The 25,509-nt window shown below is 44.2% G+C and overlaps 1 protein-coding gene across 7 annotated transcripts in view; it reads left to right on the forward strand.

Moving 5' to 3' along the window:
- Window positions 1-25,509, forward strand: part of MTUS2 (microtubule associated scaffold protein 2) — a 489,522-nt gene that overhangs the window by 152,946 nt on the left and 311,067 nt on the right. For all 7 annotated transcript variants that reach the window (XM_036831699.1, XM_036831696.1, XM_036831703.1 and 4 more), the window contains 2 exons: window positions 15,698-18,152; window positions 22,708-22,948. In XM_036831699.1, coding sequence (XP_036687594.1) covers window positions 15,942-18,152; window positions 22,708-22,948 — 2,452 coding nt within the window. In that variant the 5' untranslated portion in view covers window positions 15,698-15,941. The remainder of the gene's footprint in view (window positions 1-15,697; window positions 18,153-22,707; window positions 22,949-25,509) is intronic.

The raw sequence follows: 25,509 nt of genomic DNA on the forward strand, positions 1-25,509 counted from the left end.
AATGTAGAGCACAGGGAATACAGTCAATATTTCATAATAACTTTGTATGCAGTGTAATCTATAAAAATATTGAATTACTATGTTATACACCTGAAACTAATGTAAGATTGATTGTAAGTCAACTATACCTCAATTTTAAAAAAGGCTACATGCTGTATAATCATATTTGTAAAACATTTTGGAAAAGGCAAACTATAGGGATGGAGAATAGATCAGTATTTGCTAGTGGGTCGTGGTGGGGGAGGAGTTGATTATGAGAGATGACCGGAGAGATATCTTGGGGGTGATGCAGCTGTTCTGTATCTTGATTGGTGGTTACTCTATGCATTTGTCAAAACTCAGAACTGTACAGTAAAAAGAGTGGATTGTATTGTATGCAAATTAGAACATACATTTTAAAAAGGTTTCTTCTGTTTTCTGTATTTTCTTTAATGCCTTGTCTCTTTTTCATCTGAGGCCTTCCTTACGAATCTTGTAATTCTTAGCTGTCCATTCCTACCTGTGAGTGGGATTGGAATCCAGAGCCGTGTGTTGTGCTGTGTATGCCTTTGCTGTTGTGGAGGTGTTGAGAGTGTGCAGGATGAAGAGCTATACAGCGTACTCTCTCTCACACACACACACACACACACACACACACGCACGCACGCACGCACGCACGCACGCACGCAGGTGGAATTCCAGGCAAAGGAGGAGTAGTAATTCCAGTACAAAGAAGGAGTAAATTATTTTCCTCTTTTCTGGAATCAGTTGTCTTTTTGTACTTCAATGCCCCTTGGGTTTCCTCTCCTTTTCTCGTTTCTCCTCTGGCCTCCTAGCTTTAGGTGGGGAGCGGAGAGTTTGCATTACTTTTCCAGCATCACTTTATTCTTTTCATGCGAATCAGAGGACCTGGCACACGTCTCCCCGCTCCCCTGCCAGGCTCTCAGGCTGCAGGCCTTGGTCTTTCCAGGCTGGTGCGACTCTACCTGCCTTCCCGTGGGATTGAGCAGACCATTTCCCCCACCCTAAACGCTCCCAGGACCCCTGGCCAGGCCTGTCTGCCTGGAGAGAGGTTTTCTCCTGATTTATTCACTGCATCACGGCTCTGTTGACACCAGCGCGCTCCCTGGAGATTCCTTTGCCTCCACCCCTTCTGAGCTGTCCTCATACTTAGTTCGGAAGAGGCCCTAAGGGTAAACCTGGATCCTGTTTCTCTGGTCGGGAGGAGGACAGTCAGTGTGTAAGTGTGCTCCTGCAGCCTCGGAGAGCTGCCGGGTTAGAGGAGCGTCCCGGACAGGGGTCAGGAGCCTTCCTGGCCGCCGTCAGGACCACACGCTGGGGGGCCGGTTAGCATCATGGCTCCCTTTCCCGTGCCTGACGCTTAGGCACGCACATCATGCGTATACGAGGATGTGATTGTGAATCACTAAATGAAAGTGACTAATTAGCTTTTCGGCTCTTTTATTGAAAAGATAAGAAGCATGAGACTTAATGGTATTTCTTTTGATTAAAATGGATGTTTGAGCATCTCATGTTATTTAAGAGTGAATTTCTAAACTGTGGTTTTAAATATTTAAAGCATGCCCATTAAAATTCATCCTTACTCAGGTTTGTGCTTTCTGGGAGTGTTTGATTTTTGTTGCTTATGGAAGTTGTCAGTTTTGATCATTAAGATGCCATGCTGAAGCCCCTGCCCTATCCCGAAAAAATGCTAGCAAGCCAGCTTTCCACCCTGGGATTGTAGATTGAGTGCTATTCAAATACTCATCACCATGTTGCTCTTTAAGGAAGCATTCTTGAATTTTGTTGGGAATCTTACGGTTTTGTTTTTTTTTTTCCTATTTTTCTTCAAGTTTTGGTGAAATGTTGGAGGAATCATACAAGTTCACTAAAGCAATATTACTCATTCAGCTTGATTGTATAGAAAAACCAGTCATTCTCCCCAGCATAGATCATTTATTTTTCTTGCATGTTTCTAGGCCAAGTTGGTTCCTAACTAAGGAATATATTTTTTCTTTTTCTATTTGTCTTCATTTCTTTATCTCTCCCTTAGAGATAAAGACATTCCAAACATGGTGATCAAAAATGCCTTATTCATTACATAGTATAGCTAATGAAAATACAGAGACTCTTAACAAAAGGCCCTGGGCCCTGAACGTATATCCCTTTCCATTTAATTGTAGTTGTTTTGCAGTCACCGCGAAGTTTATTTATTTGCTCTCTGGTTGTTACAAACTTTTTTGCCTGGGCTGCATCATGGTGTTAAATATTTAGCTTTATCCTTCTAGGTATCTGGCTCATTTGACAGAAGAAAGGTTATATGCTTCTGATGAAAGATAAAAGAAATGCACCTTCCAGGAAAAAAGCGGTTTGAAAGAGCACTGTTTGTAGTGACCCAGTGCAGGCTTTTGAGCTGAAGGTGATTCTCACCTTATCCCTGATGGTGTGAGAAAGACTTCTTTCTTCCTTTCAGATAGCAGACAATCCCTGAGATTTACAGCCTGCAGTCCCGCAGATAAACGAGGGTCATGTGTCACACCCACCATGAATGCTGAAGTCCATTGCCAGGGTCTGAGGCACACGGAAGAGAGTCAAGGTGTGCAGCTCGAGCACGCCTACTGCTTTGAAATAAACGCACTTGGAGAAGAGAGGTCGAGCGGGGCCTGGCAGAGGAGTTTGAGAAGGTGTTGGTCCTGCCTCTCAGCTTGTACCAAGCCACCCCCCAGGCCCAGCCCCCAAGAAGCAGCCTCCCTCCCCACCTGCTCAAGCGGACTTCACGATTCTCCCGTAACTGCCTGACCCAGCGTCCGCATTGCAGAGCAGATTGGGCCATAGGTCTAGTGGGGAAGAAAGGAGGGGGGTGGATTTGTTGGGAATATTCACATAAGCCATTTGTGGTTAGAAACGAAGAAGGGAATAAACTCATGAATATTACAGTGTTATATTAACACTTGGGCAGGTAAATGAATAGGAGGAGATGCTCTTTTAAGACGCTCTTTAGAGTGGGTCCTCAATTGCCTTCAGGTGCCAGGCAGGTGACATAGGCTGTGAAGCAACCAGGTGTGAGTTCATAGGCCAGATAGCCACTGGAGAAGGAGGAAGGACATGCCTTGCAAACGAACATTGGAGCTCAGTTTTTTAAAAAGCGCTTCTCACTCCTCCATAACTCTATAACCAAAACCTTGTCTGACTCAGCACTTGGGATGCCGGTTGAACCGCCTGTGTGTGAATACACTTCCTTTCCTGTAAGTCAAGAAGGATCTGCTTTTATCTGGGTTTGAAGCCTGCCTCTCTTTTCAGTCTCCTGTTAATAAACACAAGCCCATGCTAATGGTATTGGAAGAGTTTGGGTCTCATCTAGTATTGTGTAGATGGAATATTAGTCTTCAATAGATTAGCTTTTCTGACTTGTCTCATGAAGTAACGGCAGGGAATTTATCACCAACTCTTGGTGGTCAAATTCAGCTGTTGTTGCTACCTTTTGAAACTGCCGGTCTTTTAAACTGGATGATGACATTTTCTTCCTTCACCAGAACGGATAACTCTTTGAGTTTTTTTCTGCTAAGAATATAGGGATTGCAAGGAGAAATGAAATCCACAGATAATCCCATGCCTCATTTTAGCAGTTATTTTGCCCCCTTTCGTCAGAAATCCTTTTTTTTTTTTTAAAGAAAGACTTTTCGGTTCTTCCTATTTTTTTTTTTAATTTATTTATTTATTTTTGGCTGTGTTGGGTCTTCATTCCTATGCGAGGGCTTTCTCTAGTTGCGGCAAGCGGGGGCCACTCTTCATCGCGGTGCGCGGGCCTCTCACTATCGCGGCCTCTCTTGTTGCGGAGCACAGGCTCCAGACGCACAGGCTCAGTAGTTGTGGCTCACGGGCCTAGTTGCTCCGCGGCATGTGGGATCTTCCCAGACCAGGGCTCGAACCTGTGTCCCCTGCATTGGCAGGCAGATTCTCAACCACTGTGCCACCAGGGAAGCCCCAGAAATCCTTTTGAGAGCAAGCAGTGTTTGACAGATTGGAGCTTCCAAGTGACTTCTTTTTTTTTTTTAAATTATTTATTTATTTATTTATTTATTTTTGGCTGTGTTGGGTCTTCGTTTCTGTGCGAGGGCTTTCTCCAGTTGCGGTGAGCGGGGGGCCACCCTTCATTGCGGTGTGCGGGCCTCTCACTATCGTGGCCTCTCTTGTTGCGGAGCACAGGCTCCAGACGCGCAGGCTCAGTAGTTGTGGCTCACGGGCCTAGTTGCTCCGCGGCATGTGGGATCTTCCCAGACCAGGGCTCGAACCCGTGTCCCCTGCATTGGCAGGCAGATTCTCAACCACTGCGCCACCAGGGAAGCCCCCCAAGTGGCTTCTTTTCCTTAGCCCTTCCCCACTGGGGGAATAAGAGGTAAAGGGATCACAGGGAAGAAAGAGGGACCTGTGACTGCAGCATCACAAACCCAGTGCCCAGACCTTGAATGACGCAGTACTTCTGGTGTACATGAGTGTAAGGTAGCCAGCTGGAATCATTGTAGAACTACACACACACACACACACACACCCCTTCACAAACTGCAAGAAGGGGCAAAGATCTCATTTTCCCCAGCCTCTCAGCTGCAGTTCCTGCCCTCCTCCTTGTCATCATGTGGTCCTGAGTATTTCTCTTTAATAGCATATTCGATTATACCCTGCCTTGCCTTTATTACCATTGTTATTAGTTGTATCTACATCATATCCCTTTTCCCTCAGGAGATTACCGTTTCTCTGAGGATTAGGACCTTTCATTTATGTATTTATTTCCCATTGTTCCTCACACTGTGTTTTTTATTGGCTGATGCTTATAAATTGGCTCCATCTCAGAGCCCTTTCGAGTCCTGTGTCCACGAGCCCTTGTTGCCCTGGCCTTCCCCATGCGTGAGGCTGTCAGGTCTGTGAAGGGGGATGAGGAGCCCTGGCTGTGAGGGGCCTGCCCTCCACCCCCTGCTGTGACAGGTCGTGGCGGGGCGACCTTGAGTCAGTCGTGAAGCTTCTCTAGGCTGCAGTTTCCTCATAGAAAATGAGAGGGTTAAACTAATTAGTGTCTCAGTTCCTTCCCACCTCTGACACTCAGTGATTCTGTGATTAATATGTGCTCCGTGAGGCATTACCCAGAGAGCCAAACACATTAGGAAGGATTCAGTTATGCTACCATATTCATGAATTCAGCAAAGACTTGTTGGGGTTTATTGAGTGCCTACAGTGTGTAGCACAGCCTTCTGGTCACGGGGGACCAGTGGTGAGGAGGGCTTATCTGATCTTTATCCTTGAGGAGAGCATGTTTTACTGGGAGAGGAAGACAGTGAACGAATAAACACGTAGAATAGCTGGGACAGGCTGGGAAGGAAACCATGGGGGCTGTGACAGGGAACAGAGGATGAACATCAGGAGAGCCTGAGGAGGGCACAGCCATGCAGAGAGCCTGGCATTGGGTGCCAAGAAGTGACAATGGCAGTGCAAAGCCCGTGGGGAGGCTTAAGGGGACGGTGAGGAAGGAGGGTGTGGGGAGGGGAGAGGGGACCACACAGGTCAGAGCAAGAAAGCCATGGAGTGTTTGTGGTGGGGAAAGGACCCCATCTGACTGATGTGTCAAGATGTTACTCTGGACACCTTGTGAAGGGAGAACGGCTCTTTAGAGAAGCAAGAGTGGAGGTCAGGAGATCTGGTGGGAGATTTGTAAGTAGCTCATATGGGAGATGATGGTGGCAGTGAAGATGGAGAAAAGTGAATGGCTGGGATGAACCGTGGAAGTCCATCTGATAAACTCTTGCTGATGGATGGAGCTAAAGGAAAGGGCCAAGGAAACTCTCCAGATTTCCAGCTTTGGTCATGAGGTGGATGATGGAACCAATAATCCAGGTAGGAGAGACCTGGGAGGGCCAGGGACTTGAGCTGTGAGATAGGCGGTAGGCAAGAGGTCTCTCATCTGGCCCTAATTCCCTCGAACAGTCCTTAAAATTCTAATATCTCATTTTCTCTTGATAAAATCTGTATTCGGGAAATAGCTTGTCATGTTTGCCATTAAAAATAATGGTTAAAAAGAATTTCGCTTTGGAGATACACACACAGCATGAAAGAAGGAATACAAATAGCCAAACATCATATGAAATGGCGCGTAACTTCCGTAGATGTAAAATAATAACAAAATAAAATAACAAGATTTTGTTAACCTATTAACTTTAAAAATTGAGGACTCCAGGGAGGCTTAGCCTGGTGGCTTAAGAGCATGGACTGTGGATTTAAATTCTGGCTCTTCCACTTACTTCCAGAAGTTATTTAACATCTCTCTGCTTCAGTTTCTTCATCTGTAAAAAACAAGATAGTAAATTCTAGCCATAGGGTTGTAATATGGATTCAGTGCAGTAAAGCACTGAAAACAGCACCTGGTAATGGTAAATGCTATTCAAGTGTGGAAAGTAAGTTCCTAGTGTTGAGCGAACTTCATTCCATTAAAATATGTTTTTGAATCCCTGCCACGTGCCAGCTACTGTTCTGGACTTGAGAATAGAGCGGTGAACAGGGATTTCCCTGGCGGTCCATTGGTTAAGACTCCATGCTTCCAAGGCAGGGGGCACGGGTTTGATCCCTGGTTAGGGAATTAAGATCCCACATGCCGTGCAGTGCAGCCAAAAGATTAAAAAAAAAAAAAAAGAATAGAGTGGTGAACAGAGGGTGGGGAGGGGGTCGCCTGCTCTCCTGGAGTTGATATAGGAGGAGTGGAGGCAGGTAATAAACAGGCAGATAAGCACCAGAACCAGATCATCTGGGGTGGTTAGAAGTGTGTTCTAAAGAGGGCGCCCATATGTCCAGTTTGCACTTGGTGTCTTGGCATTCTGTCTGCTTTAGCATTTTTGAACTCTCAAAAGCGTTCCAGTTTTATACAAAAACTTGTACATGAATGTATTTAGCAGCTTTATTTATAATTGCCCAAACCTGGAAATAACCCAAATGTCCCTCAACTGGGGAAGGCATGAACAAACTGTGGTACGTAGCACAGAATCATATTTAGCCGTAGAAATGAGCGAGCTACCGATAGACCCCCGGTCATGGTGAATGCCCTGTGCTGTGTGAGAAGCCAGGCACAGAGCCTGCACACGGTATAGTGACATTTCAGTGACGTTCTGGAAAAGGCATAATTGTAGGAACAGAAATCAGATCTTGGTTGCCGGGGGCTGGGGGTCAGGGAAGGGTTGACTTACAAAAGGGGGGATTTTGGAACTCGTGGAACTGTTCTGTATCTTGATTGTGGTCATGGTGGTCACAAGACTGACTGCTTTTGCCAAAACTTGCAGAACTGTACAGTAAAGAGGGTGAAATTTACAGTATGTAAATTATACTTTAATAAAAAATGGAAAAAATTCCTAAGCAAGAAAGAAAACAGTTTCACTATTTGAATGGCAGATGATCTGGTCATTGTAGTTGTGAAGAGTTTTGGGAGAGAGGCGATGGAGCAGGAAGCAGGGAAATAGAGGGATAGAAGGAAGATTGACACCTTTTTTCTTGAGGGCAGTATGTATTTATTCAACAAATAATTATGAGGCACCCATTATGTGCCAGGTCCTGGCATATAGTCTGGGCACAGATTGTGCCTGTAAGCAAAACAAAAACCCCTCATGGGGCTTAGAGTTGTGTATTAAAATGCAAATGTGCATTCCTGTTTATATAGTGAGTCTACCTTCAGGAATATATTGTAAGGAGGTAAGGGAGGGGCCGTAAAGATATGCATTCAGCAGTGTTCTGTGAAGAATTATTTTAAAAGGCAAAAGCTGAAAGCAACCTAAAGTCTGACAATGGGGGATTGGTGGGTAAATTATGGTAAAAGTGGTCATTAAAAATGATTAAGTATTTACTACATGTATTTATGTGGGGAGGTGTCTATAATATGCAGAGTATAAAACTGAAGGTAAAAAACTCATTCCCTGAGTGTTAAAAAAATCTGGGATACTACACATTAATCTCTGTTTCTTGGGGTGGGAGTAGGGGACTTTGGTATATTTTTTACCTTTATTTTTACACAATGAAGATCCTTTTCTTTTTTTTCAAATAATTGGCAATCTAAGTATTTCCATTTGGGGAAAAAATCATTTAAGACAAACACAAAACAAAATAAATATTAAACATAATAGGCAAGGAGTGAATACCCTATATTTTCTGAGTGAAATTCTGTTCTAGAAGGAAGGATTTGTTTTTTAAAGGAGAAAACAAATGCTTTTTTGTTGGCAAATGCGAATGAGGCTGTTTTGGAGAAACATGCAACATTTTTATTGGAGAGACTTAAAAATATCATTTAGTTTAATATTTTGCTTAAATGTCAGATTAGTCTAACCTTTGAAAAGTCAAGTGACCTCTTTTCCTGGCCCTTTATAAAGGGGGAAATAGAGCATTTCATTTATGTGTATATTCTTCTTCACTCTTTTTACTCACGGTAAAATAAAAATAAAATAACCTGTACGAGCTAAAAAAGAAAAAAAAAGATGTTTTTCTGAACACAGTTCTGATTATATATTAAAATAAAATGTGATGTACTACCCACGTTATGTACATAGATAAGGAGAGTGAAGTAGCCTCTGTAGAGCGGTTATATTTTTACATAATTGGGCACGTTGTCACAGGAGTCAGCACCACGGATAGCTACAGAGTCCCAGAACATTTAGTCACCATTCCCAAGCCAGTGATTCAACTTTTAATTATATTGCAGTGACACTGAACGTGTAAAGTTCATTCAGTCTGCGGTGCATCAACTTTTAAACTACCTATACCTTACCTGTACCTGTTGAGAATAAACATATAGAACATTGTGAAACATACAGAACATTATGAAATAGGAGCCAGAACCCAGCTATTCCTAAATAATATGAATAAATAATATGAAATAGGACCAAGAACCTGGCTATTCCTAAATGGTTACCATTGCAGAAAGCATAGAAGAGTGATAACCACAAAACTTTCTAAAGCAGGCGAATAGATTGACTTGTATGTAAATGTTTGCAAGTCATTTCACATAAAACTATCCTTTTAAATGTGGTGGAACATTATAGACCTCAATATATGCTCATTAAGAATGTCAACTAAACTTTGAAAGTTGGGATTTTGACTTTTTTGCATCATTATTATATTTACCATTACATTTTGGGTTCATAGCCTATGCATTTTTCTGTATCCCAGAGTTCTTCTGAAGGATTATTTATTGCATGGTAGGAATTGTAGCTGGAGCTTCTTTGGCAACTAAGTTTTATTAAGTCAGATGGAATTGCATTTACATTCAGAGGCACAGTGCTTGAATATTTATGTGAAAATTCACAACTGATAAAGCATTCCACAGCAGACCTGGCAGCTCAGGAAGGCTGTATGCAGTATTTTTTCAATCTTTTAAAACCCATGCCTCCTTTTAATAACATAAAAAAAATCTCCCAGACTTTCTTTAGTTTTTAAATTTTCTAATTAAATTACATTGTATGACACATATAAGTTAAACACGAAGATCAGAATGTATTTTTCCGTATAATCACCCCTGGATATTCTGGTACAGCTCTCCTGTGGGGAAGGGGAGAGGGTGCCTAACCGGCTACCCAGTTGGGAAGGGTGGCTTTGTAATCTCCATCTTAAAAGACTGAAAAAAAATAGGGCCCGTGCTGTATTGAAAGTGATGTAAACATTCACCCTTTTGAGCTTAAGTTGGGAGGAGATTGCTTCAGCCCAAGGGCCTACTCTGCATGAAGTGCTGTCCCAGATGTTGCCTGGAAAAGAGAAGTGTTTGAGCTGTTAACCTCCAACCTAGTGAGCTTGTAGTTTAATAAAGGAAATAAGACACCCATAACTATAATAAAAATAAGGCATGTAACTGTAAAAAAAAAGACTCATTATATATAATCAAATGAGATGTACATAAGTATAATTTTTAAAACATGGTATGACAGTGCCAGAAGGAAAGATCTAGGGATTCAGGACATGGAGAGATAATATCTAGCTCCTTCTCCACTTTTTTTTGGGGAGGGGGAGGGAGGAGAAATTAGGAAAGGCTTCCTGGAAGAGGTGGCCTTTTGAGCTCAGAAGGTGGAGCTATGGGGTAGGGAGGACAATTTTACTGGCAGGTGTATTTTAAGTAGAAGAGTAAAGGGGATTTCGCCTGGAAACATACATGGGCCCAGGGCTCATCAGACCTGGAAAGTCAAGATGGGAAACTTGGCTTTCACCCGTCATTCAGATGGTGTTGTGGTCATGTTGGTGGACAGCACAGAGATGGTGGTGGGTCTGCTGAGGTCCTCTTTATCCGAGAATGCCTTTCACGCTATACTGGGCAGAGCAAGCGTGGCAACAGGAAATGGAAACGAAAGATGGATGAAGAGGTTGTATCTGAGCATCTAGATCCTTATCCATCCGCTTAACGATTCATGAATGTATATGCATATTCGATGGAAAAGGTTCCATCTAGATGAGATGGTCAAACTATTAGCGGAGATTGTGAGCTTGGGAGAGCTGCAGACATGCTTGATTGTTAACGATGGGCAAAGACAGTTTTGTTTGTTGGCAAGGAAGAGGGTGCGATGCTTAAACTACATGTCAGTAGAGCCTGATGCTGAGCCCACGTTGGATTAAAAAGCATTGGTAATTGGCTAGTTACGAGTACTGAGGAAAATAAACAGCGGTCCTTAGGAGAATGCAGGGTAGCATGGAGAACAGGTCATGGGATAACGGCTTCATTTTCTTTTCTTTCTTCATTTTCGTCTTCTCTTTTTCTTTTGGGTGGGAGGTGAAGTGATAATTATCTCAGTAACACGCTTGACAAAGTATGTCGCCTTACGACGTCCTTGTGGACAAGATGGGGTGTGCTCAGTGACTGCGGGGCCTGCTGGGTGGAGGAGCACCTGTGGACGCCCACGGGGTGCTGACGAGGAGGTGAGGGGTTACTTCTCCCTGCTCCAGGTGCTGTGCTCTGCCCCCCTGCCTGTTCTGCTGACTCTGGCATCAGTGAATGAATGATAACCTGGAAGGTGCGCTTACCTCTTCCAAGATGGTATGAAAACAGAATGGATTGCAAATATTTGGGATGAAAAATTGAGGGTGGGCCCAAAAAGTTTTAAATAGGATTGAACAAGGGACGTAGACCAGCAAGATGCAGTTCAAGACATGTGTTTTTATAGTCCTACCGTGGGTGCTTGCAAAAAAAAAGCCACTTGCAAATTTCTAGGATTGAGTTAGTGTAGTTTAGGAGTAATTCATAAGATGCTTTGGCATTCTGTGGATGATATGGAATCAACAGGATTTGTTTGAAGCTGTCATGTTCTTAGATGGTGTGGTTAGAGGTATAACTAAGAGAATGGAAGTCTTGTTGTCACATGACCCTGGATGATGCACCCAGCACTGATTATTGTGTGCGGCTCTGAGCACCCCGGGTAAGTGGCACTTTGGGCTCCCTAGTGTGTGTGCTTAGGTGTTGGGAGCTTTTAAGAGCTGTTCCAGCTGAGGAGAATCTGAGTTCCTTACTGGACAAATAGGTTTTCACCCTAGTGATAGGGGGTGCTACTTGGAAGATTATTACGTATGAGATAGGCTATGAGCCTAGAAAATCATTAAACTCCTTTTGGACCTAGGACTTAGTTAATGGATTATTTTCCAGGATAGGTTGCCATTTACTGCTAAGGACATTGTTTCTAACTTTTGACAGCCATGAATGTGAAGCATATGAAAGCTACACGCCACACCCTGGGAAAATGCACCTTAAGCGGGGCAGGGTCGGCACAGTTGGTTGACATAATTGCATTTTTTGTTTAATCACACACTCCTGTGTTATAAGTCTGGATTTTTATGATCATGTTTATACTGGGGTGGGGGGGATGTTTATCTCAGTAGAGTACCCTAGAGTGAAATCCAGATCCAGAAAAAACCTCTTGCCCGTGTAGATTCTGTGACTGTCTTCTGGTGAAACAGTGGCACTCGAGGGGGGAGGAGTGAAGCTGGGCAAGAAGGGAAGGAAACAGGAAGCATTACCTCCTGTATATAATTTTGCCTTTTATAATTGAAGAAGGTTTTAAAAGTTGCTTTTCCTGTCTTGTGTGAGCTTCCTATCCTTTTTTGGTTTCTGGTTTTGCTTTTCTATCCTTGTTCTTATGATAGTGACTTTTCCTTTTATTCTTCCTTGTGATCAGTATAATTTCACCAATAGGCAGCTTTTCTTTTACAGCTTCCACTTTCTGCATGAATTTTACTTTCCTACCTCTATCCCTGCTCTGTCACATCTTAGCTGTGTGACTTTGGGAATGTTACCCTCTCTGTGTTTTCATTTCCTTACCTGGAGAGAGAGAGAAAAAAAGCAAGGAGATGTGAAGATCTGTTTCTGGAGGCCATTACAAATATTAAATAGTTTAACTTAAATTAAAATTAAAAATTAAGTAAAAGTAATTACAATTTAAAACTTAAAATTTACAAACATGTATTAGTGCTGAGAATAATACTCGGCCCCTAGAAGGTTCTAGCTTTCCATCCTCTTTCCAATGAGCAATGTTTATTGTTTACTGACAGAGAACATCTGTTATGTAATTCTTAAGTATTAAGGTACAACTCTTTCTAGCAAGATTTTACACCTGCTTGTCACTCTCTAGCAACCACATTGTGGATTGCAGTGTCTGATGCTCCGGTTTGGTTTGTCACTGCTGAGAAGAATGCATTTATTTCCTTCTGCCAGCCTCTATAGTTCAAACCCAAGAGGGCTCTTGGCTTCATGCTTATAATTCTGCCCACAGAGAATTAGAGATGCTTACTTTGTCTGGTTGGCTCACATTTATGGAATGTCTTGCTCTCCATGACTTTCCAGGACGCCCATTTCCCGACCCAGAGAGCACGGTGTTCTTTTAAACTGCTGTCTTAATGATTTGCCTACATGCTTTTTGTATTTCTGCCCAGAGGCACAAGGAAAACACCTTGAAAACTGAATAATGAAAGAAATATAGATGCTTTGAGACTCCCCTCTTTATCAGGGGACGGAGGCTGGGATCAGAGTGTCAGCACCTTGGTTAGGCTTGAAGCTAGACCTGGGGGTACCACTGGCCTACCGAAGACAGGCCTGGAAGAAGGCAGAGAAGGAGAAAAAGAAAGCAGGAGACGGGGCTGAAGGGGGTGGGAGGATGAGGACCTGAGTGCCACAGGGACAGAACGGAAGTGCGGCACAACAGGGAGAGGAAAGCGCAAACCTGTGCACAGGTGTGTGTATTTGGACAGGATTCTACAAACATGGGGAAAGGAATGGAAAGACCTAGATCAGGATGTCACTGTGCCGTGTGCGGTGGGGGTGGGGGGGGGAGGAGGAAGAAGGGGGAAATAAAAAAAAATAACTGACCAAAATCCAGCTTATAGGAAATGATGTCATTATGGAAAACGTACATGCTTTTGTACAGATGCAAACAAATGAAAGGAAAAGAGAGGTCCATCAGCTGAGTTCTTAGGGGTGCCCGTGGGAGGCTGCCAAGTGAAAAGTTATTGGTGATGTTTCAGTCCTTTGGTTTTCTTGTTTACTATGTTATTTTGTTTTATAATAGATACATACAAATATACATATATGTAGATATACATATATGGTATATATACACATGCACATGTTTAGTATATGTACAAATATACATGTGTGTGTGGATATACACACACACACTCTTTTGAATGTGTGAAGTAGCATATGAAACAATGATGACGGGAAGACAACTGGGTTGCCATGTAACCTATTTTGGTAGAAACGTAACAGTCTCCTGTGTAATGTGGGTGTGCACTCGTGCATGTTTGCACAAAGCAGAGGAAGGCGTGGAAGGCGGCTCTTCACTTTGATTCCCCACTGGGGGAATTGGGTACGAGGCAGAACCTTGTTACTTTTAAACTCTCCCATCCCCAGGGCCTAATGAATGCATTCATAGTAGTGGATAAAACAATGTTAGCCTTGAGTGGTTTACTGATGATCTGTGAGGCTACTTTGGTAGAAATTTAAATACTTTATTAGAGTTTAATCTCTGTGAGGGAAGAAATAACATTGATCTTCATCAGTCATCTTGTCATGGATTCATTCACTCATGCTGAGAGTATATATTAAGTGCCATATAGATAGATAGATAGGTAGATAGATAGATAGATAGGTATATGTATGTGCCAGGTATTTAACAATATTTTCTCTGATGCCTAGCACATTTGGAGTTTTTTTTTTTTTAAGTAAAAATATAGGGTTTTGAAAGTTCATCATAGAAAGACCTGATCTAGTGGATCAGGAAGGCTTCCTGGAGGAAGTGGCATTTAAGCTGCAGACTGAAGACTAAACGGGAGTTTGTTGGGTGAGGTCAGGGGAGGATTCCACATTTCATGAAGATGGAAGGGTATGTGCAAAGGCCCTGAAGCAGGGAGAAAGGAACATGGTAACGTGAGGAATGAGGAGTGTGGCTGCAGCCTAGGAAAGAAAAGGATGAGAGGGAATGAGGCTAGAAAGGTATGTAGGGGCTGGATCATCCAGGACTCGCAGGCTACTAGAATTTCCTCCAACTTTTTATTTTGAAAAGTGTCAAACCTATGCAAAAGTTGCAGGTGTAGTCAAGTGGATCACCTAGATTTTCAAATTGCTGGCGTTTTTCCATGTTTGTGTGCTCTCTCTCTTACACACACACACACACACACACACACACACACACACACACACACATATTTTTCTCTTTGCTGACCGTTTGAGAGTAAGTTACAGACAACATGTCATGTTAAAAAGCATGTCATGTTTAATATCATGTATCTTCCAGGAACACAGATTATCTCTGGTATAATTGTGATACTGTTACACACCCAAGAAGGTTAACATTGATAAAATACCTTTACCCAATAGATTGTCCGTATTTAAATCTTGAATTGTCCCAATGTTCTCTGCTAACTTTTTAAAAAATCCAGGATCCAGTCAAGAATCATGCATTGTGTGCAGATATCCATTGGTGTTTTGGGGGGCAAGTTTAGCCCAGCTATTTTGTAGAATGCCCGTCAATTCAAATTTGCCTGATTATTTCCTCATGATTAAACTCAGGTTGAACATTTACAGCAGGGATACTCTCATAGGGGATGTGAGGCCTGAGAACTACCTAACATCAGGAGCACATGATAGCACTTTCCATAATGGTGATGTTAAATTTGGTGGTGTCTACCAGCTTTCTCCATTGTACAGATGAAATTTTCCTTTGTAAGAAATAAAGTAATCCGGAGGGTCGTGCTTTAAGATTCTGTAAATATCCTGTTCCCCAACAGTTTTGCACTCAGTGATTTTAGCAACCATTGGCATCCCTCATCCAAGATAATTATTACTCTGGTGAATACAAAGTGGTGATTTTTCTAATTGTCTAATTTTTTGTATATTAGTTGGTATTCTGTGAAGAAGAGCCTTCCTTTCTCCTCTGCTCTTTTTAATCAGTATCAGTATGAACTTGTGAATTTTTAAAATACGAATTTAAGATTTAATATATATTTATAATCCACTTCTGACATAAATCGTTTTGATGTTACAGTTTCCCATATTTGGCCAGCAGGAGCCTCTGTCTAGAAGGCTTTTGAGAAATAGTACCTGGATTGAGTGAATGAAGTAATAGTAAGAAAGTGAGGAATAAATAAATCTGTGTTTACCATGCTTCTTTTTTCTCTCGAGGGTCTACATCTGTCAATCTAGCGCGCTTTTCTTTTTATTTCTCTCTAGGTCTCATGGGCTAATTGGCTCTCGTTCAGCTGTGAACCTGACAGATAAGTCATCCTGCTGTGTATCAAGACAATGCCCAGTTTCAAAACTGCTCTGAAAATGATGAAGGCAGGATCGCCCAGTGATGCTGTCAGGGGCCAACAAGCGGCTTGAGAATTCCCTGTTCACCAGGTAGCAGCTTGAAGGAAGCCCCTTCCCATTAAGGAGGACTGCATGGCAGGCAGCCCCCACTGAAGGCTGGAAAATGAGTGTCCCAGCGGCTCCTAAGAAATCATGTTACCCTGAGTTACGGGACCACAGAAATGGAGTGAAAAACAGTAACGAGAGCGTCCTACGTCTGGGAGACACCAACGCCAACCCCATCATGTTGGAGGTCAGCCCCTCTCCTGGTGAGCCTGTGACATGTGCCCTGACAGATGAAATTGGAAATGCAAATTCAAGGGGGCCAGAAAGTAGCACCCGTGTCCAGAAGGAGTTTCACCCCCTTCAGGGCTTTTCAAAGGCATCTCAGGCTGGCCCTGCCAGCCTGAAGGATTTTAAATTTTCTCCGATGGCTCAGAGAGAACAGAATGAAGAGCCCATGCTGGAGAGAGGCACAGGTCCCCTGCAGGCCCCTCGGGGTCTTCAGGGACAAGGTCAGCCAAGTTGGAGGACTGTCACAGGTGAGGCCGGCCCAGAGGTTTCGGCTCAGAGGGAGGTTGACGTTCCCTGGCGTGTTCCCAAGGATAAGTTGGCCAAGACCCTTGACAATGAGGAATTGAGGAGGCATTCTTTGGAGAGAGCCGGCAGCTCTGCCGTAGCGGTGGGCATGCTTACCAAGGAGTGGGCTGGGGGCCTGGCCTGGCCGCTTCCACAGCCCGCAGTGCTGGGGTCCCCAGAAGCCCCCCGTCCGGTACCCAGTGGCGGGGAGGGGCCGCAGAAGACGGGGGCAGCCCCTTCTCCAGGGCTGGCTTGTCTTCCAGCTGATGGTACCTCAGAGGGAAAGAGCTCACGTCATCCTAAACCATCTACCTCAGTAATCAAGGAGACCACCCCCTTAGAGACCCAGCCGGATGGGGGACAGGTACCCAACGTTAGCACCCAGAGCACAGAGCCTTCCGCCCACCTGGAGTGCGCTCCCAGTTCCTCTCCAGCCTCGAAAGACGCCCTTAGGAAGCCAGAAGCACAGTCAGGTGAGGGAAAGCCCGAGCCCAAGGTGGAGCTGAAACTTGTCCCGCTCAGGGCCGTGCAGGAGTTCAAGTCCACCCCGGCGGAGGGGCTGGGGTGTCCTCAGGAGGACGGCGTGTCACCCCTAGGGGGAAAGGAGCCGTGTACAGAGGAGGCACAGCAAGAAGCGTCGGCTGCTGCACGCAGCGGTCCCCAGCCGCCGGGTGTGGGAGGAGGCAGGGGCGAGCGGGAAAAGAGAGGTGAGGAGGGGTCTCTGCAGACCACGCCCAAGCCGGGCCCCGCTTCCTCGGGAGCTGCTGAGCGTCAGCCCACGGGCAGGAGTTCACCAGGCGCGGCTAGGAGACCGGGTGAAACCCCATCCAGCAGCGTTTCACCCAGGGGGGGTCACGTCGCTTTTGTTCCTGGTGATTCGACTGACAGCAGGCCCTCGGGTGCCAGTGAGGAGAGAGGGGTCCTGGGCGGTGGGAACGGGGACGGCGCTACGGTTTTTAATTCAGATGGTTCTGTTGGAGAGAGCGGAACTGGGGTCCCCGAGCCCCCCGACCCTCCAAGCAGCAGCTCAGAAGCTGGGGAAAGCACAGAGATCGCTACATCCGTGGCTGAGACTAGGAACCGTCTAGGGAGTGCAGTGAAGACTGAAAGCGCCCCCCAAGCAAGAGCAGATTCTCTTCCCGGAGTCCCCGTGCCCCTCCACCCAGAGACAACTGTGAATGTGGCCCGCCAGCCCGTGCAACCCAGCAGCCGTTTTCCGGACTTGGGCGCCTTGAATGTGGATGCGGGGGCCCCCCCGGCCGCCCCGCCTTCTGCCAACAGCTCCAGGTTGTCACACGCTTCCCTGAAAGTGCCTGACAAGAACCCCTGCCCTGGTGGGATCCCCAAGCCTGGCCTCACCCATCCCGAGGACACACCCGCCTCACAGGAGGGAACGGAGGGCCCCCAGGTTGAAAAGACGGAAGAAAGGGCGGATCCCCGGCCCATCGTTATGCCCAAGCCCAAGCACGTGAGGCCCAAGATCATCACCTACATCCGGAGGAGCCCTCAGGCCCTCGGCCAGGTGGACGCGTCTCTGGTTCCCGTGGGGCTACCTTATGCCCCGCCCCCGTGTAACGTGCCTCTCCCCAAAGAGGAGAAGGCGGCAGGTGGAGACCTGAAGCCGGCCGCCAGCCTCTACGACAAGTTCAAGCCAGACCTGCAGAGGCCCCGCGTGTTCAGCTCCGGACTCGTGGTGTCTGGGATCAAGCCCCCGGGACACCCCTTCAGTCAAATGAGTGAAAAGTTTTTACAGGAGGTAAGGGAATGTCACTGTGATACAGTCTATAAGTTGAACATCCTAAAGTTTGTTGTGTATTTTCGATGAATTGTGCAAACAGAATTTCCTCTCTTAGCAAATTGCAGATTCTGACGGGTGCACTTGTACAGAAATGGATGTTTTTAGCTAGAGGAGGTCGTAGGCAAATGGACACTTTCGATTAGAAGAGTTTGATCATCAGCATGAGATGGGGCTAACGTCTGAAGAGGGTCATTTAAATTCTCCCTGACATAATCCATAAGAGTTAGATACGTATGCATTCAAATTGGCTTCCTTGTTTAAGTAAGTGAGCATAATTCTTCTATAACCTAGGTCAATGGAAAAAAATCCAAAATAAATATATTGTTCAAGTTAGTCAGACTTCATTCTCTGAGGGGGAGTATTTCCCTTATGGGAGAATCTTGTATTCGTCCATGTCAGGAGTACAGTGAGTAGGAAATAATGTGTTAGGCATGGGCTCTGTTTTAAGTCAAAACAGTAATTACAGCTAGCATTTAGTTGAGTGTCTACTATGCACTGGGCCCACGTAACATCACGTTTAATCTTCGCCGGTCTTCACTAATCCTTGCAGTGATCCTCTGGAGGGCGTGATTGTGGTTCTTATCGTTGCCCAGATGAGGAAGCAGACTCGGAGAGCTTTGAGTCACTCATCCAAGGCAACAAAACAAGGACAGCACTGAGATGCTCACCCAGACCCGCCCAGTTTCCTCACTCTGTGGCCCCTCTCAGTACTGGGGTGCTATGGCGAGTTGTGCTCCCAGAGCTCAGAAAGGAGGTTTTCTCTGGACGCAGTCTCATGGCAGCCAGTGATCAATTAAGAGGAAAGCAGCATCAGATCATTTCTCTCCCTGACACCCTCCACGTCTGCTCAGGCCACTCAGAGCACGGGCTGGAGCCTATAGGATGCTCAGCTGTTAGGATGCACTCGATCTGGCTCCTTTACTTCCCGACCACCTCTCCTGCCTTCACTCACTCTCTCTCTCCCTCTGCTGCCTCAGGGCCTTTGCACTTCCCTCTGCTCAGAATATTCTTCTCCCAGATATCTGAATGGCTTTCTCCTTCATGTTCTTTAGGTCTCTGTTCAATGATCACTTCATTGGAGACTTTCATTTGTAACAGTTCGTTAAATAAAGTAATTTTGTACCCTCCCCCCCGAAACAAAAAGATACCCTAGATTTTTCTCTGCAAAACACAATTGTGAAAGAAACTTTATTTGGAGATGCAGGCAAAAATCCTGTTACTGTTCTATCTCTTTGACCCTTCTTAATTTTTTTATGTATGTTTCCTTTCTTTGTTGCTTCCACTCTCTCCATAAAATACACAGTAATGTCTATATTAGATGCACATCCCCCCCAAATATTCTCTATTCTTAATCCTGTAGAAGCCACCCCAAGTCTCCAGGAAGTGGGATAGTATGAGTGTTTGTGTGGCTTTAGTCGTGCTGAGGGGTTTGGAGAGACCCCGTTGGTGTGGGGACAGCAGTCCCACTGTGCACCAGCCGCCCTGAGGACCATTTCCTGCTGTAATCAGAGCATTCGAGGCCCAGGTCCTTTCCTCAGGCTGCAGGATAGAGCAGAGAAGCCCCAGGGGTTGTGCTGGGCTCATTTCTGCGGTAGTCTCTAATCACAAGTGGAGAATGGGCTGGCCTCTGCCCTTTGCTCCTGTAGCTGTGACTTGGTGTAACCCAGAGAGTCCCCCTCCTGTGTTCAGCCCCCAGAAGTGGCTCTGAAGGTCATCGTGGGTCTAGCCATGCCAGGAGGATAAAATAGGCTGACTTGTTTAGACTGCTTTCTGCTCTCAGCTATCCTGAGGCCTCTGGGACACTCCCTCCTATTGACTTCTTGGGGGAATTCCTTTTAATTACTGGTGTAAGTGGGGGGAAGGGAGCAAGAGTGAGAGGACCCGGTGAGGTTGTGTGCTTACAGCATACAGGTGTGTGATTAGGGCTGAACTCTGTTCCTCCTCCCTGGTACCACCCCATCACTGTAGGACACTGTGCCTGGCAGAGTTCTCCGGAGAAACAGATTGTATACACAGGTATGTATATGTATGTATGTGTGTATCTTTCTGTCTATTGAGACTTTAAGGAATTGCTTCATGGAGTTGTGGAGACTGGCAAGTCCAAAATATGCAGGGTGGGCTGGCAGGCTGTAGACCTAGGGAAGAGTTGATGCTGCAGTTTAAATTCAAAAGCCGTCCGCTGGGAGATTTCCCTCTTTTTTAAGGGAGGTCTTTTTCTATTAAGGCCTTCAACTGATTGGACGAGGCCCACCCACATGGTGAAGAGTAATCTGCTTTATTCAAGGTCTACTGAATTAAATGTTGATCTCATCTGAAAAACAGCACTAGAGAAACGTCTAGGATCATCTTTAACCACATATCTGGGTGGCGTGGCCTATCACGTTGACAAAACGAGCCGTCACAAGCCCTCTCCTTGCAGTAGCTTCTCAGTGAAGCCTCTGCATTTGCCCCATTGTCTCCCCAGCCTGCCATCCCCTGAGAACAGGACAGGGCAGATAGGAAGAGGGACAGTCTGGTAAGAACTTAGTTGCTTGTGGTGTGTGCCTTGATGGATTTTAGGAGTTTGTTTGAAATCACAAGGATTCTTTAGTTTCAGAATTATTTCTCTGAAACTACTGCATTAGAGAAAGAGGGAAAAAACCCATTTGGGGTTAATCTCTCTGTGTTTATGACTGTACAGTGATACCTGCTGTGTTCTGTCAATAAAGATGAAAGAAAAGAGTGTGAAGCTTTTTGTAGACTCTCTTGTTTTATTAAAAATGTGTAGATTAGGCATCTAAGGAGTACTTTTCACCTTTTCAAAGAATTTGTTATCTTACCAGGGACAAATTACCCAACAAAATGGCAGGCATTGAGGTTCCTGAAATTGTTAAGGTCGTTTTCAAATGATGGAATGATGGATTTTGACCCCTGAAACCTATACAGTTTGAAAGAACAGAATAATTACTGAGATAAGACATTGCAATCCTAAAAACCTGACAGATGTAGGTTAGAAATGATAATAATTTCTTCATGGGAGCACCTGCTAAAAGCGATGAGCAATGACACCAAACATTTAGACACTAAAATAAAAAAAATCAAGCAAATATGAGTATAATAGAAAAACCAAAGATTGACAGTAAGAGAGTAAGTAGAAAATGGTAAAAATGTTATCAGAGAGCAGATGTAGAATGTTCTTTCACAGGAATATAATTTGCTGGGGCCTGAATTCTATCTACATACTATAGCAATCATGCATATTTTACAATGTGATTATGATAAAACTTTAAAGGCCTCATCTTTTGTTTCAGTAACATCAATTTAAGGAGTACTTTGTATCTATTTCAACAGTAAAAGAGTATTAAATGAAGGGTTTATCTCTTCAACAGCCTGGATCAAAGCTTTATAGCCCCTATTAAAGAATATTGTTAAATGCCTGTGATTCCTGAATAGATAGAGGTTTGACACGTAAAATGTATTATGATTTAGAGCAGAGTTAGTTAACATCTATGTCTTTTCATACATAGCCTCTGGCACTTTTTTTTTAACTTAAAGGAAATAATATTATTTTGTTGTCTTTTTTTTTTTCTTTTCTTTTTTTACTTTTAACATGAAGAAACACTGATACTATGAACAGGCTTTGTGAATACAGAATTGCATATATAAAAGGTAGCCATCAATTGTATTCTAATCCAAACTGTTAATCACAGGCAATGGTAACATGATGTTATGTTGTTAGATTCAGGAAAGAATGAAACATGATTCCTTTATTTAATAGATGTTTGTTGATTTCAGCTCTGTGCTAGACATTGTTCTAGGTGCTATGAATTCAGCAGTCAGCAAGACTCTGCCCCAAAACTTCCATTCTAGTGAAACTTGCTCAGACATTCCTGGAGGCAACACCTTACTAGGGAAGACAATCAGAGGTAATTCACAGTCTCTCATTTTTAATTATGTAAAAAGAATGTAGAAGCCTGAAAACACATCTTTCCATTAACTTCTCTATTCTTCCAAATAACCTTTTCCCCCTCATTAACAATGCATATTTTATTTCCTAAGTAGCCTAATAAAGACTTAACATAAATTGGTAAAGTTCATCAACTTATTGTAAGACTAGGTCACCAGGAAAACTGTGCCTTTTCTCCTTAGGAATAATGAGACTGTCATAGTTCCGTGAACATTTGCTAAATTCTTTCCTTGCGTCATTGACATTTTTTGTTTATAGATTAACTACTTGCACAAATTCCAATGATTTTGTAGTGATCAAATTTAAAAATCTGACGGAGGGAATTCTTTTTCCTCCCAGCGAAATGTAGATTCATAGAGTATTAAAACCAGCATAGACCTAAGGGATCATCCAGTTGTTGTCAACTTAGGGGTGAAGACATTGGGCCCAGAGAAGGTAAGAGATGGGTGATGGAGCAGCTCTGTGGTTCCAGAGTGGTCACTGTTGGAGCCTTGGTCTCTGGACCAGGTTCAGCACTCATCCTGTGACGTGCGGTTCTCTGATTGATCTTCTGGTCATTTATCATAGGTTACAGAACGCCCTGGAAAAGAAGAATTTTGTCCTCCTCCCTATACTCACTACGAAGTTCCTCCAACTTTCTATCGATCGGCCATGCTCCTTAAGCCCCAGCTGGGATTGGGTGCGATGTCGCGTTTGCCATCTGCCAGGAGCAGGATCCTGATCGCGAGCCAGAGGTCTTCAGCGAGCGCCATTCACCCACCAGGAGCCCTAGCGGCAGCTGCCAGCCTCTACAGCTCCGACCCTGCAGGTAACCAGTGCAGCAGGGACTGCTTTTTCCTGCGGTACTTTTAAATAGTAATCGCATAAAATGATGGTAACTGTCTAACGTATGAATGCCTCTCCTTCTTTTTTTTTTTTAACAGAAACAATCACCATTTTTTTTAAAAAAATTAATTAATTTATTTATTTTTGGCTGTGTTGGGTCTTCGTTTCTGTGCGAGGGCTTTCTCTAGTTGCGGCCAGCGGGGGCCACTCTTCATCGCGGTGCGCGGGCCTCTCACTATCGCGGCCTCTCTTGTTGCGGAGCACAGGCTCCAGACGTGCAGGCTCAGTAATTGTGGCTCACGGGCCCAGTTGCTCCGCGGCATGTGGGATCTTCCCAGACCAGGGCTCGAACCCGCGTCCCCTGCATTAGCAGGCAGACTCTCAACCACTGCGCCACCAGGGAAGCCCCACACTAGAGTTTCTTGAAAGTGCTTCTCTTTGCCACACCCTCGCCAGTATTGAGTATTACCATTATTATTACTCCTACTACTATCATTATTATTGCATTTCTTTTATTATTAGTGGAAGGGAACTTTTTTTTTTACCTGTTTGCCATTTTGTGACTTGTCATTTACTCGGGTAATAACTGATGGTCTTAATGGTTAGTTGTTTTCTTGGTAAGCGCTTCTATAAAAAATCAAATTATTTTTTAATGGTTCCCATGATATATGTATATTATGATGGATCTACCTGCTGTTACATAGTTGCTACAGGTCAATTATGTGTTTAGTCACTCATTCAACGATTAGTACTGTGGGACTGTTACATGTCAGCATTGTTCTAGGTGTGGGCATAAAGCAGTGACAACAGGCAAAAATCCTTGCGCCTGTTTTAGAATTTTAGGATGGGGGTAGGTAAACTTTTTTTTTTTTTTAGTAAATAAATAAAACACATGGGCTATTGAGAGAAATAACTAGTATTGAAGAAAATGAAACATTAGAGAAGGGGGAATTTGGGATTTGGGACAGGAAGGAGGGAGATTCCAATTTTAAATACGATGGTTGGAAAAGGCCTCCCTGAGAGATGACCTTTAAGCCAGTCCCCAAAGGACGGGAGGGAGGGAAGAGCCAGTGCAAAGGCCCTGGGGTGGCAGGAAGGCCAGGGAGGCTGGGGAGAGTGGTTGGGGATGAGAGTAGAGGGGTGGCTGGCATTGAGGGAACTTGCAGAAGGCCTAAGAAGGTCGTAAGGATGTGACTGTTAGTCTGAGTGAGAAGACCATCGGAGGCTTTGGAAGTAGGGCAGTGTGATCTGAGTTTTGTGTAAACAGGACTTCTCTGAGTGCCGGGTTGAGAGCACGCTCTAAGGGGACAGTTTGTCTGCATATCTCCCTTCCCTTTGCCCCACACATTCTCACTGCCTCTGACTCTCCAAACTTTCATCTCTGTGTCTTCAACTCACTGTGATGGACAGACTCTCTCTGAGTTCCTCCCTCCTGGGCTCTGGCATGGATGGTGCCCCCAGGCAGTGAGATTGGCAGTGATAAGGCTCACCTCATTGGTTTTCCTTCTCCAAAGGATCACATTCCTGGGCTGGTTGTTGTACAATTTCTGAAAACATTAGTTTTATATATTTTGTTTCATTTTGTAATTGTTTATGGCAATTTCCGTATCAATTAAATTTTTATGGGTGAAGTTTCTTTTACATATTCATCAGAGATTGTTGACATCAGATGATGTTTGTTGTAGCTATGAGATAACTTTCTCTTTTGTGTTTGCTCTTTTAGTTTCAGACTATAATGGTTGTTTGGGGTTTTTTTGTTATTACTTTAAGAATACTTTTAGAATGTTTCTGTATATGGTTGTATTTTGTTTGCAGTTTGTGTTTAATTTTGTGCCTGGCATCACATATTCAGCACATTGGGATTCTCTGTCACTCGTACCTTGGTTATTCTTGGATCTTTATTTTACATGGTCACTCTGAGCGTGACCTCATTTTACATGAGGCTCTGAGCGGCATCACACTGGCAATGGGAACAGGAGGTAGGAACAGCCCTCAACGCTGCAACCCGTAATTTAGCGTTCACATTTCCAAACTCAAGTGATGTCCCTCATTCTGAATCCTAAGATCTGGTTTGATATGTGAACTGCATACACTGTATTTTTTTCAGTTCTTAAGTAGGAAAACACTTAGGTCTCCTATAGACAAGTAAACCTGTGACTTAAACTTTGGGAAGAATTCCTGTTGTTTCCACTCCTGTGTTGGCTCTGTGAGTACCATTACGTGCATCATGGCTTTAAAGTGGCTTAGAAGAACCAGATGTGCAATAAGTACATGGTACCCCACAAAGCATATTCTTACACAGTTTCTTTGCTATAAATGAATACTCTTTCCTAAGACCCTTAAAGTCTTACAGATCTTTTTGTTATTTTTGGTCGTGCCACGCGGCATGCTGGATCTTAGTTCCCTGACCAGGGATCGAACCCGTGACCCCTGCAGTGGAAGCACGGAGTCTTAACCACCGGACTGGCAGGGAAGTTCCAAAGTCTTACAGATCTTAATGTGATTCTGTCTGCTGAACAATAAATAAACCTAAGCACTTCCTTA

The sequence above is a fragment of the Balaenoptera musculus genome, chromosome 18 (assembly GCF_009873245.2).
Source record: "Balaenoptera musculus isolate JJ_BM4_2016_0621 chromosome 18, mBalMus1.pri.v3, whole genome shotgun sequence".
Lineage (NCBI taxonomy): Eukaryota > Metazoa > Chordata > Mammalia > Artiodactyla > Balaenopteridae > Balaenoptera > Balaenoptera musculus.